Genomic DNA, 13,184 nt, shown 5'->3' with positions numbered 1-13,184 from the left:
ACAGGCTAAATTCACCCTAATTCGATCTGTAAGCTATGTTGATCTCTTTCTTTATACTTTCTAGAACACTCCTCTTGCATCTGAACTCGAGAACTGTGTTGGTTGTACAATCTTTGCCCCTGTCAACTCTGCGCTCAAGAACTTTCGACTGGTTCAGCATAAGAATATCGTAAGTACAGAAGAAAATTTTAAGGAGACAGATAAAAAAGTTTCCGTTTAAATGGACTTCTTCGACGTTTCGGCGGGCATCTTGAATCACGAGGCATTGTGGGTCATCCAGGAGAACAAATAGACAAATCTTTGTTAATGGCGCTGTTTGACATTAACGGTTCATAAAAAGACAATTTGACAAGAGATTTTAAAAAAATTCACGGTCCCAAAACTGAGGCCCCGTCCACATTATGCCGGATAAATTTAAATCCGAATTTTTATTTATTCGGTCCCATTTCGAAAATTCGTTTTCGGTGAAGAATTGTTCCGGATTCGCCCGGACTAGTGTGGACGGTAGGCCTAACCGAATAAATAAAAATTCGGATTCAAATTTATCCGGCATAGTGTGGACGGGGCCTGAGGAAATATCTCAAATATTGCTGGGTCATTATTTAAAATCATTTTTGTTTTGTTTTGCCGCCTGGGCGACCCATGATGTCTTGCGATTCAAGATGGCCGCCGCATCGTCTAAGTAGTCCGTTAAGAACGTTCGTTATTGTTTTCTTTCCCCCCCCTCTATTTCCAGACTTTGGACGTTTTGAAATACCATGTAATATTGAAGTACCTATCTCCTGGTCACTACTACAATGGACAGCAATTCTCAACCAAACTGGGACAGAACTATCTGGTTAAATTAACGAAACCCTCGGCGGGTGAGGTAGGACAATATTGATAACAGTGAACGTGCTAAGGGGTCTGGTTTGTTTGTCTTTCTGTCTGTCTGTCTGTCTGTCTGTTTGTTTGTCTGTCTGTCTGATTGTCTGTTTGTCTGTCTGTCTGTTTGTATGTCTGTTTGTTTGTCTGTTTGTTTGTTTTATTTATTATGTGTTTGTTTATTTGGTTACTTTTCAAATCTAGTGTGTTTCTAAATATCTTTTATTCTTTTCCTGCCTATATTCCTTCCAGTTTGCTATCAATGGCATCCCTTTTGACAGCGGCATTAGAACAAAGTTCTCTATCATCTACAAACTTCCCCAAGTCCTGGAGCCGACAAAGAGTCGTTGTGACATCTACAGTACTATATATGGTCAGGTGGGTGGTGATTTAGCATACATGAATGGGGAAACATAACACCCTAATAAATGGCCTATTTATATTCACCCACTCATTTGTTTTGATATCTAGACTCAATGCAGATGGTGCCCTTTCCAGCTTGCTTGTCCTTCTCCATGGACCAAAGTGGTAAGTAGTATTGAATGAATGAATAAAGGGAGGAAGGGAGGAAGGGAGGAAGGGAGGAAGGAAGGAAAGAAGCAAGCACCTGTGGCCCTCGTTCCATGATTGAATTGTAATTTAGAAGTGGATTTCTGCACACGGAGGAAAACAGAAAACCCGGAGAAATGTAACTTTTCATATTTTACATTTCCTGTTTCACAGAAAACAGCTTCTTGTTACTTTTGGGGATTCCTTAGAGGATGCATGTCAATTTGTAAAAAAGTTCGTAAGGTAAGTATTTTCATTCATAAGGCTACCATTACTGTGCGGATACTGCAACCAGGACCACTTTACTAAACTATTACCATTAACCAATCATATTGCGACATTTAGTTCAATATTTTTTAACCAGCCAATCAGCGCAACGATATTATAAGAGCATGAGAACGTGATAATCTGATTGGCTAACGTTGTTATCAGTTCAATCTCTGTCTAGTTTACTGTTATCTGATTGATCAGTTTTATTTAAGTAGTCCCGGTTAGTGTGGCCGCAGAGTAATAGGGAAGACAGAAATAAGACTCGAGGGAATAATCAACACACAATTTTAGGGAAAAAATATCGCGCGGTCTATAGAGGTTTGATACCCTCACGTGCTTGAGCCCATAATACAGTTAGGGATGCCTGTGGTTAGATGGCAGAACAATAAAACAGGGGATACATCTCGTATAAATAAGATCAATCAAATTTGATACCAGAAAGATAATTTCGATCCAGACCCTCTTTCACTCTTTCGCACCCCATGGAAAAGCCCCCCGGAATCAGTGACGTTTCCCTCCCGAAGATTTTTCTTTGTTTTTTTCTTTCTTGTAGGTACCGAAGTGTTGTAGTGGATTTTGGGGACCTGATTGCCAAGGTAAAAACCTACAAACACTTAAAAAATGATGTTAACGTTATGATGATCTTGTCAGTAAAAAAACCCAACTAGACGATTTGATAGGGTAACTAGATTTACACATAGTAATTTTCATCTAGGACCTTGTAGATCGAATTAGAATTTAAAAATTGATTTTTGCGGAGGGAGGAAAACCGGAGAACCGGGAGAACACTTGAAGCACAGGAGAGAACCGATTAGCAACACCACTTACATACGACGATTCCGAGAATCGAGACCGGGTCGAATTGTTGAAACGCCATGCTTCCAAAGGCAGTATTTCAAAATTCGAGCGGTTTCCTTTCAAACCTCTACTCAGGCTCATTCCTACCTTTCATGGATTGCGACCATCCCCAAATCAAGTTATACTTTTCTTGTTCAACTTTTAGCTTGTCCAGGAAACGTCAAGGCGGCGTGTTTTGGTAATGGCAAATGCTCTGAAGGTATCGCTGGTAACGGACACTGTACTTGCAATGCTAGTTTCACTGGAATAGCTTGCGAGAAATGTCTGCCGTACAGATATGGCAAGACCTGCTCTTCAAGTGAGTACTTTTATGTCTTACATAGAGCAGTTTTCGTAAAGCTCGCGGCACGAGCACGGTCGTGACACGGCAAGGCATACGCCAGACCAATCACATAAAATAAAATATATAATAAATAAAATACTCGGAACACGGCGCGAACACGGCGCTGACACCGTCACGCAAAGGTCACGGTCCTACCAGACCAATCACATTCCGCGAGAAAAAAACTGCCAATCAAAAACTAGAAAACTTCGCGGTCGCGGCAAGGCACAGTCATACGAAAACTTACAGTGCTTTTTAAAAGCTTTTGGAAGTCTTTCTAATTCTATGTATAGAGCGTTTTCATTCACGTGGCAAGGCAGCCATATAAAACTAGAGTTCAATTCCCGAAGGATAGAAAAAGTATTACTCCGCTTCAGTACACCAACATGGCCGCTGCGACGTCACGTGATGACATTATTGTTTTTTGAAACCAATTTTGACGCCCCGTAATGAGGGCAGTGACAGTAATGGTGACAGTACTTGTAGATATGTAATTGAGTGGCTTTTTTATTTTATTTTTTTCTTAGCCTGTGCTTGTGTTCATGGTCGCTGTAATGAGGGTATAGGTGGAGATGGGTCGTGTAAATGTGAACACGGCTGGAAAGGTCCTCGCTGTAACACATGTAAGTATTGTACATTGAACTTCCATACTAATAAAAAAATCATGCAAAAAACGGTGCCGTATGTAGTTATAAAGCACGCGGGGATTGGCAGAACACAAGAGAAGTCGGTTAGGAGAAGCACGACGTGTAGCTTTTATAAAATACAAATTAGAGTAACCGTTATTTTGGATACGAATGCTGTGCGCGTGCGACTCTCATCATGCACGCGTTTCATAACAGGTATTTAATAATGACTTTTGGCAAGCGTTATCAGTACCAGGAATTGTACTTAGTCTGAACGAAATAGAAAAACAGTACGCCCAAGCTAGAGGTGCATTTTGTAACATGAGATGACAGGTGTTTTTTATATACAATTGAAGAAATAGAAAACGAGCGCGCGTGCTGTATGCAGTTATGAAGCACGCGGGGGTTGTCAGAAACTTGTGAAAGCTTAGCAGAGTGCTTCTCGACACTTGTCGAGTGTTCTACCAAGTGCTTTATAACTCCACACTTGTCGAGTGTTCCCCAAGTGCTTTATAACTCCACACAGCACAGCAAGCAAGTTTTTTATTTCTTTTATGAAATACAAATTACAGGAATGACGCAACTGTGTGAAGGTGCGCGCGCGTGCTGTGTGCTCTCATAAAGCGCGCGTTCCCAACCAATCAGCACGCGAGATTTATAACAGTTATTTTTTAATGACATTTACTTTTTTTATATTTCAGCTGCCAATTACAAGAACTGCCTGCCAGTGCAATGCAATACCCATGCAACGTAAGTACAAGTCACAATAGAGCGTGTGCATGTTACGTCATAGCCGCCATCTTGGTTGACGATAACAAAGCATTCCTCACTAGCGTCTCTTGTTAGATCAACCAAGATGGCGGCTGTTTCATTGTTATTCATCTCAAGGGATTTTGGTTGCACACACTGTATAGCGCACGATTGAGACATTGAAATTCTAGCACGATACCGAGAGTAACAAAATTGCATTGAAAAGGATCAGTAGATATAGCGATGTAGATTCGATTATAACATTGATAAGTAGTGAACTAACCAGTCTCGTACCCAGACCCTGCGTTTATTCTGGCCTGCGGCGAAGAACGAGGGCTCTGGCATTCTCTCCCGAGAATAAGATTCTTGTATTCATGTGTCTTCTCATGCGTAACCGTTAAACGAAGAAATGATTCATCTAGTCTTGTTCACGTCAATGTGTATATTTGTCACTGGTGAATAAAAAAATACTCAAGGGAAGGGAATGGCACGTGATTTGCTATGGGGAAACAGTGGGTGGAGTGTCTAAGTACTGTATCTCGAAAATAAGAAGATAGAATTGCGTCGTTTTATTTTTTTAGCTGCCGCGAATCAAATGGGAGACACGTTTGTGAATGTGATTTTAGATACATTGGTAATGGTACCTACTGCAGAGGTAAGCACGCGCATGGAAATTGCAGGGTTTCACTTCACGTCATTTCCTGTCCCGTGTGGGATGTTCGTCAGCTGAAATCTGCGCAAGTTTTTGATAGAATTCTTTCTGGCTGACAACACATGTTGCAGCCGTGAGTGTTTAACCACCATTTGAAGCAGATAATGAGATTCAAAGACTTCGATCAGCTAATTGAAACCCAGCAATACCCAGTAGAATAGAGTAAACTAAACCAGACGAATGTGCTATTACGGGTGGTACGATCAGATATTAACTTTTGAGGATAATATAGCTATACAGCGAAAACTTTCGTTTGACTAGGGAATTTTAGTGGACGGTGCTGACTTACATCAGGCAGGTACATGGTAACCTTGAAAGTTTTAGTTTTGAAGCATCGAATTACTACTTGCCGTAGTTATTGTTGAGTGTGTTTCCTGCTCATATTAAACTACGAAAACGCTCATCTTACTATTAAGGCCCCGTCCACACGTATCCGGAAATTTTTGTATTCGCAAATTTTTTTTTGCGGATATGGGTTGCGTCCACACGTGTCCGCAAATTTTTGTGTCCGTGTCCGCAAATTTTACGAAAACGGATACGTGTGGACGGTGAAAACGATTCGAATACGCTGCGTGTGGACGCAAACATTTTCGTATCCGCGAAAAATAATTTGCGGATACAAACATTTCCGGATACGTGTGGATGGGGCCTAAAAAGTTATTTACCATTTGTAGGTTGAGAAGAAAGCTGGGTCGAGTTAGCATTGCAGTGCATTGTGGGACTGTTTTAGGGGACATGTTTTTTAAGATGGCGTCTATTTAGTCCCCCAAAAGTATCCCACAATGCACTGCAATACCGATTCGACCTAGTTTCCCACTTAACCTTGGAATGGAGAACATTGAAAAAGAAATCTTTTGGACCTTTATTTACCCAGAGGTACATGCTTGTGACATATATAGTGGTGGTTGCCATAGCAAAGCCACGTGTAGCCCACATCCCGATGACCCTTCGAGGGCTCTCTGCACGTGTAAAGAAGGATACACAGGCGATGGAAGGTTCTGTTCAGGTAACTTATTCATGTATTTGCTGTGTTTGACTATTGTATACTATTGTATAAACTTGGAATCTTGATCAAAGTGGTGTACGAATCATAAACCTTAACGGTGCGCGTGCGCATGCGTAGATCGCATGAATACTAGAATACAGGTGTGAATGATAGCAGGGTGCGTCGAGGGACCAAAAACTCCTTTTTACTCTATTCTGGTTAGTCTTTCTGGAAACACACAGTAAGACCGCGAAAGTCTTCGCGATGAATTAACGACTGCCTTCTACGTTTGGGTTCTCTGTTACACAGAATAGACCTCTTCGGCTCGGGGTAATGTTTTCCCATTTCAGACCACGTGTCATTCCCTTGAGAATAGTATTCTTTGTTTGAGTTGTATCCATATTTATGTGTCTTCTCATGCGCAACCGAGCGCAAACCTTAAAAAAAGAAATGATACTCTAGGGAAAGACATGTGGTCTGAAATAGGAAAACATTACGTCAGAGCCGAAGAGGTGTATAACACAAAAGCTTTTATACCTGATTTCAACATTAATTTTTGTTGTGAAATGTCGCCGATCTTTTTTATCAGGGATCGACTTGTGTCAAACCAACAACGGTGGTTGCCATGTCAACGCCACGTGCTCCAGTACAGGACCAGGAAAGGTAAAGACAAATAGCTGTGCCTGGGGGGATAGCGCTATCCGACGGATAAATCTTATCCAGTGGATAAATTTATTGGATAACAGCCTAGACTTATCCACTACATAAGGAACATCCTACGAACAGCGCTATCCACCCTTCGTCTACAACCAGGCCCTGAACATCAAGCGTTTGCTATACAGCGAAAATTAACGAAATACTCCATCTGTTTCCAGAGATCATGCCATTGCTTGAAGGGTTTCCTTGGCGATGGAATAACTTGCAAGTCGGATAACCCATGTCTGGAGGTTAGTATTTACACACACGCTTGGTATCAACTGGGTAGCGGGTTTGCATAGCGGAAGTGCACTAGCTTCACCTCAAGGGGCCTTAGATTCCCAGACTCACCATCTCTAAGCTGTCAACAGTCCCTCTTTTCCCAGCTAACTCCGTCAAGTCAAGTTTTTGGAGTCAGTGGAGTAAATTTTGGGTATCTGTGTTGATTCAAGGATTATTCTCGAGGTACTCTGGTTTTCCTCCCTCCGCAAATCCTCTAACGAGCTAAATTCCCCGGGAAACCTCGAACAGCTTTGGTTTTACGTCGTACTTTACCCTCCGCTGTTCACGTGAGACTTTCTGGTCACGTGATTCTTTCGTGTCACGTGAGGTGGTCTATCGGGTCACGTGAGACTTTCGGGTGGGCGTGAGACTTTCGGGGTCACGTAAGTCTTTCAGGTCACGTGAGTCTTTCAGGGACACGAGAGTATTTCGGAGCATGCGCATTGAAGTAGTGTGGTGTTTTTAGAATCACAGAGAATGCAGTTTACGAGCTAGGTGTACCCAAACCTGCCGGGTCACGTGAGACTTTCGGGTGGGCACGGGACTTTCGGGGTCACGTAAGTCTTTCAGCTCACGTGAGTCTTTCGGAGTCACGTGATTATTTCGGAGCATGCGCATTGAAGTAGTATGTTTTTTTATAGAATCACGGAGAATGCAGTTTACGAGCTAGGTGTACCCAAACCGGGCCTGGTCAGCGGAACTGCACATGTGGCCCTAACTTTGTCGGGAATGGAGTGACATGCATTGGAAGTAGTATGGAGGTGAGTGCCAAGCTTTTATTTGTGGGTGCAAGTTTCCTTGTAGTATCATATAGGCTTCGTACTATTCCTGGAATTCCAGGAAAGCGACTTGAATTTAAAATTGTTTATCCAGCATCCTTAACATGTTTTCTAATATGGCTTTTCCCCCAGATTTTAGATATTGATCCTGAGCTGTCGAAACTGAAAGATTTATACGAGGTGTGTAACATCATAATCAGTAAAAATTAAAGTTATTCAGTTAATTTATTTAGTCAGCCCTTGAATGCCTATAGACCCCCTTGCATGTGACGTCAAATCAGCTCATTTTGGAGGGCAAAAAAAATCTCCTGAGAACTTGAAACCTATCGTTATGTCCTCCAAATTGAACTGCATTCCAACGTGCTGCAAGGGATCTATGGGGGTTAATTAGTGACCCCACACCCATCCCAGCCCTCCCCTCCCTTGATTTACATAAATGGACATCGTGATAGATAACGTAAGAGCCATTCAGTTTGTTTCCCATACATGCATCAAGAGTTCCGCGCTACTGCTCTAAGCGCATGCTCAAGGGTTAAAAGAATGGGATCATGGTCGGGTTGTAAATATTACTATATTTTCATTGTGTTTTTCTTATTGAGCACAACCCATAATCCCACTTTTTGACCCCTTGAGCATGCGCTCAGAGTAGTAGTGCAGAACTCTTGATGCGGGGATTACTTTCATTTTCGATTCACTTCCTCTGGGCCTAGTTGTTCAAAGCCCGATTAGTGCTAATCCTGGGTTAACTCTCAATAAGACCTGTAGAGTTAATCCTGGATTAGCGCTAATCCAGCTTTGAACAACTGGGCCCTGTTGACTAAGTCCAACCTTGGACTGGGCAGAAAAACGACAAGCCCTCTACTTTCACGATTTTTTTTATTTAACTGAGTTTAATACTTACTTACTTCTTAAATACATTAATAACATGCAACCCCAATGAATCTTTCTTATTTGATACTTTTATACTAATCTAGACTTACAAACTGGATAAACTTCTACAATCCAATACTCCTACGAGTATCTTGGCTCCCACCAACAAAGCCATAAAACAGATTCAACAGGGAAGGAGAAAGGTTAGTTTACATTCTATTTGTGTGTGTTTATTTCAAGACGAAAAAAGTGCAAATACTGTAAAAATCCTATTCTTGTTGAAACAGCTTCACAGGTCAAGTTGGTAAACTCCTTTATCATCTCTTGGATCTCAGGATTGATTCCTGGATTCGGTGGTTTCACATCACCAGACCTGCTAAATTCCAATGGAATTTCAGGTTTAAACCTAATACTTAGGAAAAGAAATATTTCGGGTCAAAATCCAATAGAAAGAAAAAAAAATTACCACATGTCTAAAATAACAAATAAAATGGGTCAAAATCGAATAGAAAGAATATCGAATAGTACGGGTCAAAATCGAATAGAAATAACTATCGAATAATACGGGTCAAAATCGAATAGAAATGATTATCGAATAATATGGGTCAAAATCGAATAGAAATGATTATCGAATAATACGGGTCAAAATCGAATAGAAATCATTATCGCATAATACGGGTCAAAATCGAATAGAAATAACTATCGAATAATACGGGTCAAAATCGAATAGAAATGAATATCGAATAATACGGGTCAAAAACGAATAGAAATGATTATCGAATAATACGGGTCAAAATCGAATAGAAATGACTATCGAATAATATGGGTCAAAATCGAATAGAAATGACTATCGAATAATACGGGTCAAAATCGAATAGAAATGACTATCGAATAATATGTGTCAAAATCGAATAGAAATGACTATCGAATAATACGGGTCAAAATCGAATAGAAATGACTATCGAATAATATGGGTCAAAATCGAATAGAAATGACTATCGAATAATACGGGTCAAAATCGAATAGAAATGACTATCGAATAATATGGGTATATACTGGTCAAAATCGAATAGAATCCTATCGAATAATATGGGTCAAATCGAATAGAAATGACTATCGAATAATACGGGTCAAAATCGAATAGAAATGACTATCGAATAATACTGGGTCAATATATCGGAATAGAAATGACTATCGAATAATACGGGTCAAAATCGAATAGAAATGGCTATCGAATAATACGGGTCAAAATCGAATAGAAATGACTATCGAATAATACTGGGTCAAAAATCGAATAGAAATGACTATCGAATAATATGGGTCAAATCGAATAGAAATGACTATCGAATAATACGGGTCCAAAATCGAATAGAAATGACTATCGAATAATACGGGTCAAAATCGAATAGAAATGACTATCGAATAATATGGGTCAAAATCGAATAGAAATGACTATCGAATAATATGGGTCAAAATCGAATAGAAATGACTATCGAATAATACGGGTCAAAATCGAATAGAAATGATTATCGAATAATACGGGTCAAAATCGAATAGAAATGACTATCGAATAATACGGGTCAAAATCGAATAGAAAAGAATATCGAATAATATGGGTCAAAATCGAATAGAAATGACTATCTAATAATATGGGTCAAAAATCGAATAGAAATGACTATCGAATAATACGGGTCAAAATCGAATAGAAATGACTATCGAATAATATGGGGTCAAAATCGATAGAAATGACTATCGAATAATATGGGTCAAAAATCGAATAGAATGACTATCGAATAATACGGGTCAAAATCGAATAGAAATACTATCGAATAATATACGGGTCAAAATCGAATAGAAATGACTATCGAATAATACTGGTCAAATCGAATAGAAATGACTATCGAATAATACGGGTCAAAATCGAATAGAAATGACTATCGAATAATACGGGTCAAAATCGAATAGAAATGACTATCGAATAATACGGGTCAAAATCGAATAGAAATGACTATCGAATAATATGGGTCAAAATCGAATAGAAATGACTACGAATAATATGGGTCAAATCGAATAGAAATACTATCGATAATACTGGGTCAAAATGCGAATAGAAATGAACTATCGAATAATACGGGGTCAAAATCGAATAGAAATACTATCGAATAATATGGGTCAAAATCGAATAGAAATGACTATCGAATAATATGGGTCAATCGAATATAAATAACTATCGAATAATCAAAATCGAATATAAATGACTATCGGGTCCAAAATCGAATAAAATGAATAGAAATGACTATCGAAGGGTCAAAATCGAATAGAAAATGACTATCGAATAATATGGGGTCAATCGATAGAAATGACTATCGAATAATATGGTCAAAATCGATAGAAATCGAATAGGGTCAAAATCGAATAGAACTGATATCGAATAATATGGTCAAATCGATAGAAATGACTATCGAATAATACGGGTCAAAATCGAATAGAAATGACTATCGAATAATATGGGTCAAAATCGAAGAAAATGACTATCGAATAATACGTGTCAGAAATATCGAATAATATGGGTAGAAATGACTATCGATATACGGTGTCAAAATCGATGAATGATTCCGAATAATATGGGTCAAAATCGAATAGAAATGACTATCGAATAATATGGGTCAAAATCGAATAGAAATGACTATCGAATTATACGGGTCAAATCGAATAGATGATGACTATCGGAAATAATACGGGTCAAAATCGAATATAAATGATTATCGAATAATACGGGGTCTAAAATCGAATAGAAATGACTATCGAAATAATATTGGGGGTCAAAATCGAATAGAAATGACTATCGAATAAATTAACGGGTCAAAATTCGAATAGAAATGACTTATCGAATAATATGGGTCAAAATCGAATAGAAATGACTATCGAATATACGGGTCAAAATCGAATAGAAAGAACTATCGAATAATATGGGTCAAAATCGAATAGAATTGCTATCGAATAAGAACGGTTCAAAATCAATAGAAATGACTATCGAATAATATGTCAAAATCGAATAGAATGACTATCGATAATACGGGTCAAAATCGATAGAGATAACTATCCAATAATATGGGTCAAAATCTAATAGAAATTACTATCAGAATAATACGGTCAAAATCGAAATAGAAATACTATGATTAATATGGTCACAATCGAATATAAATGACTTATCGAATAATAGCGGGTCAAAATCGAATAGAAATGATTATCGAAATACGGGTCAAAAATAGATAGAAATGACTATCGAATATATGGTTCAAAATCGAATAGAAATGACTATCGAATAATACGGGTCAAAATCGAATAGAAATGACTATCGAATAATATGGGTCAAATCGAATAGAAATGAACTATCGAATAATATGGGTCAAAATCGAATAGAAATGACTATCGATAATAATGGGGTCAAAATCGAATAGAAATGATATCGATAATACGGGTCAAATCGAATAGAAATGGACTATCGAAATAATATGGGGTGTCAAAATCGAATAGAAATGACTATCGAAATACATACGGGTCAAAATCGAATAGAAATGACTATCGAATAATATGGGTCAAAATCGAAATAGAAATGACTATCGAATAATACGGGTCAAATCGAATAGAAATAACTATCGAATAATAGGGTCAAAACTCGAATAGAAATGGACTATCGAATAATATTGGGTCAAAATCGAATAAGAAATGACTATCGACATAATACTGGGTCAAACATCGAATAGAAATGACTATCGAATAATATGGGTCAAATCGAATAGAAATGGACTATCGGAATAATAATGGGTCAAAATGAATAGAAATGACTATCGATAATACGGGGTCAAATAGAATCGATAGAAATGTGACATCGAATAATATGGGTCAAAATCGAATAGAAATGACTATCGAATACATACGGGTATCGATAGATGACTATCGAATATACGGTCAAAATCGATAGAAAGACTATCCGAATAATATGGGATGGGTCAAATCATAGAAGATGACTAGCCGAAATAATAGGGTCCACTGAATAGAAATGACTATCGAATAATACGGCAAAACGAATGAAAATGACTAGCGAATAATATGGGTCAAATCGATAGAAATGACTATCGAATCATACGGGGCAAAATTCGAATAGCAATGAACTATCGACTACTATGGGTCAAAATCGAATAGAAATGACTATCGAATAATATGGGTCAAACTCGAATAGAATGACTATCAAGGGTTGACCTAATCGGGTCAAAATCGAATAGACATTATTATCGAATAATACGGGTCCAAAATCGAATAGAAAGACTATCTAATAATACGGGGGTCAAAATTCGAATGAATTACTATCCGAATAATACGGGTCAAATCGAATAGAAATGACTATCGAATAATCTGGTCAAAATCGAATAGAATGACTATCGAATAATACGGTAATAATCGCATAGATAACTTCGTGAATCATATGTGGTCCAAAATCGAATAGAAATGAACTATCTGACTAAAATTGGTCAAAAATCGAATAGAAATGTACTATCGAATAATATGGTGTCAAAATCGAATAGAAAATGACTACGAATAATACGGGTCAAAATCGAAT

The 13,184-nt window shown here is 38.4% G+C and overlaps 1 protein-coding gene across 1 annotated transcript in view; it reads left to right on the top strand.

Annotated features, from left to right (window-relative positions):
- The window catches only part of LOC116305391 (stabilin-2), a 67,938-nt gene that overhangs the window by 24,057 nt on the left and 30,697 nt on the right, over positions 1-13,184 (top strand). Inside the window, exons 32-47 of the mRNA XM_089035471.1 lie at positions 65-169; positions 737-868; positions 1,117-1,242; positions 1,336-1,392; positions 1,588-1,656; positions 2,237-2,279; positions 2,687-2,839; positions 3,391-3,486; positions 4,191-4,239; positions 4,821-4,894; positions 5,826-5,957; positions 6,526-6,599; positions 6,812-6,883; positions 7,556-7,675; positions 7,826-7,873; positions 8,668-8,766. Of these exons, the coding sequence (XP_088891597.1) occupies positions 65-169; positions 737-868; positions 1,117-1,242; positions 1,336-1,392; positions 1,588-1,656; positions 2,237-2,279; positions 2,687-2,839; positions 3,391-3,486; positions 4,191-4,239; positions 4,821-4,894; positions 5,826-5,957; positions 6,526-6,599; positions 6,812-6,883; positions 7,556-7,675; positions 7,826-7,873; positions 8,668-8,766 (1,449 nt within the window). The remainder of the gene's footprint in view (positions 1-64; positions 170-736; positions 869-1,116; positions 1,243-1,335; positions 1,393-1,587; positions 1,657-2,236; positions 2,280-2,686; positions 2,840-3,390; positions 3,487-4,190; positions 4,240-4,820; positions 4,895-5,825; positions 5,958-6,525; positions 6,600-6,811; positions 6,884-7,555; positions 7,676-7,825; positions 7,874-8,667; positions 8,767-13,184) is intronic.

Source organism: Actinia tenebrosa, unplaced genomic scaffold (assembly GCF_029948245.1).
Source record: "Actinia tenebrosa isolate PJP-AT-01 unplaced genomic scaffold, QUT_ActTen_1.0 PGA_scaffold3__52_contigs__length_22856419, whole genome shotgun sequence".
Taxonomy (NCBI): domain Eukaryota; kingdom Metazoa; phylum Cnidaria; class Anthozoa; order Actiniaria; family Actiniidae; genus Actinia; species Actinia tenebrosa.
Note: the sequence above shows the minus strand (reverse complement) of the source record. Positions and strands in the feature narration are given on the sequence as shown.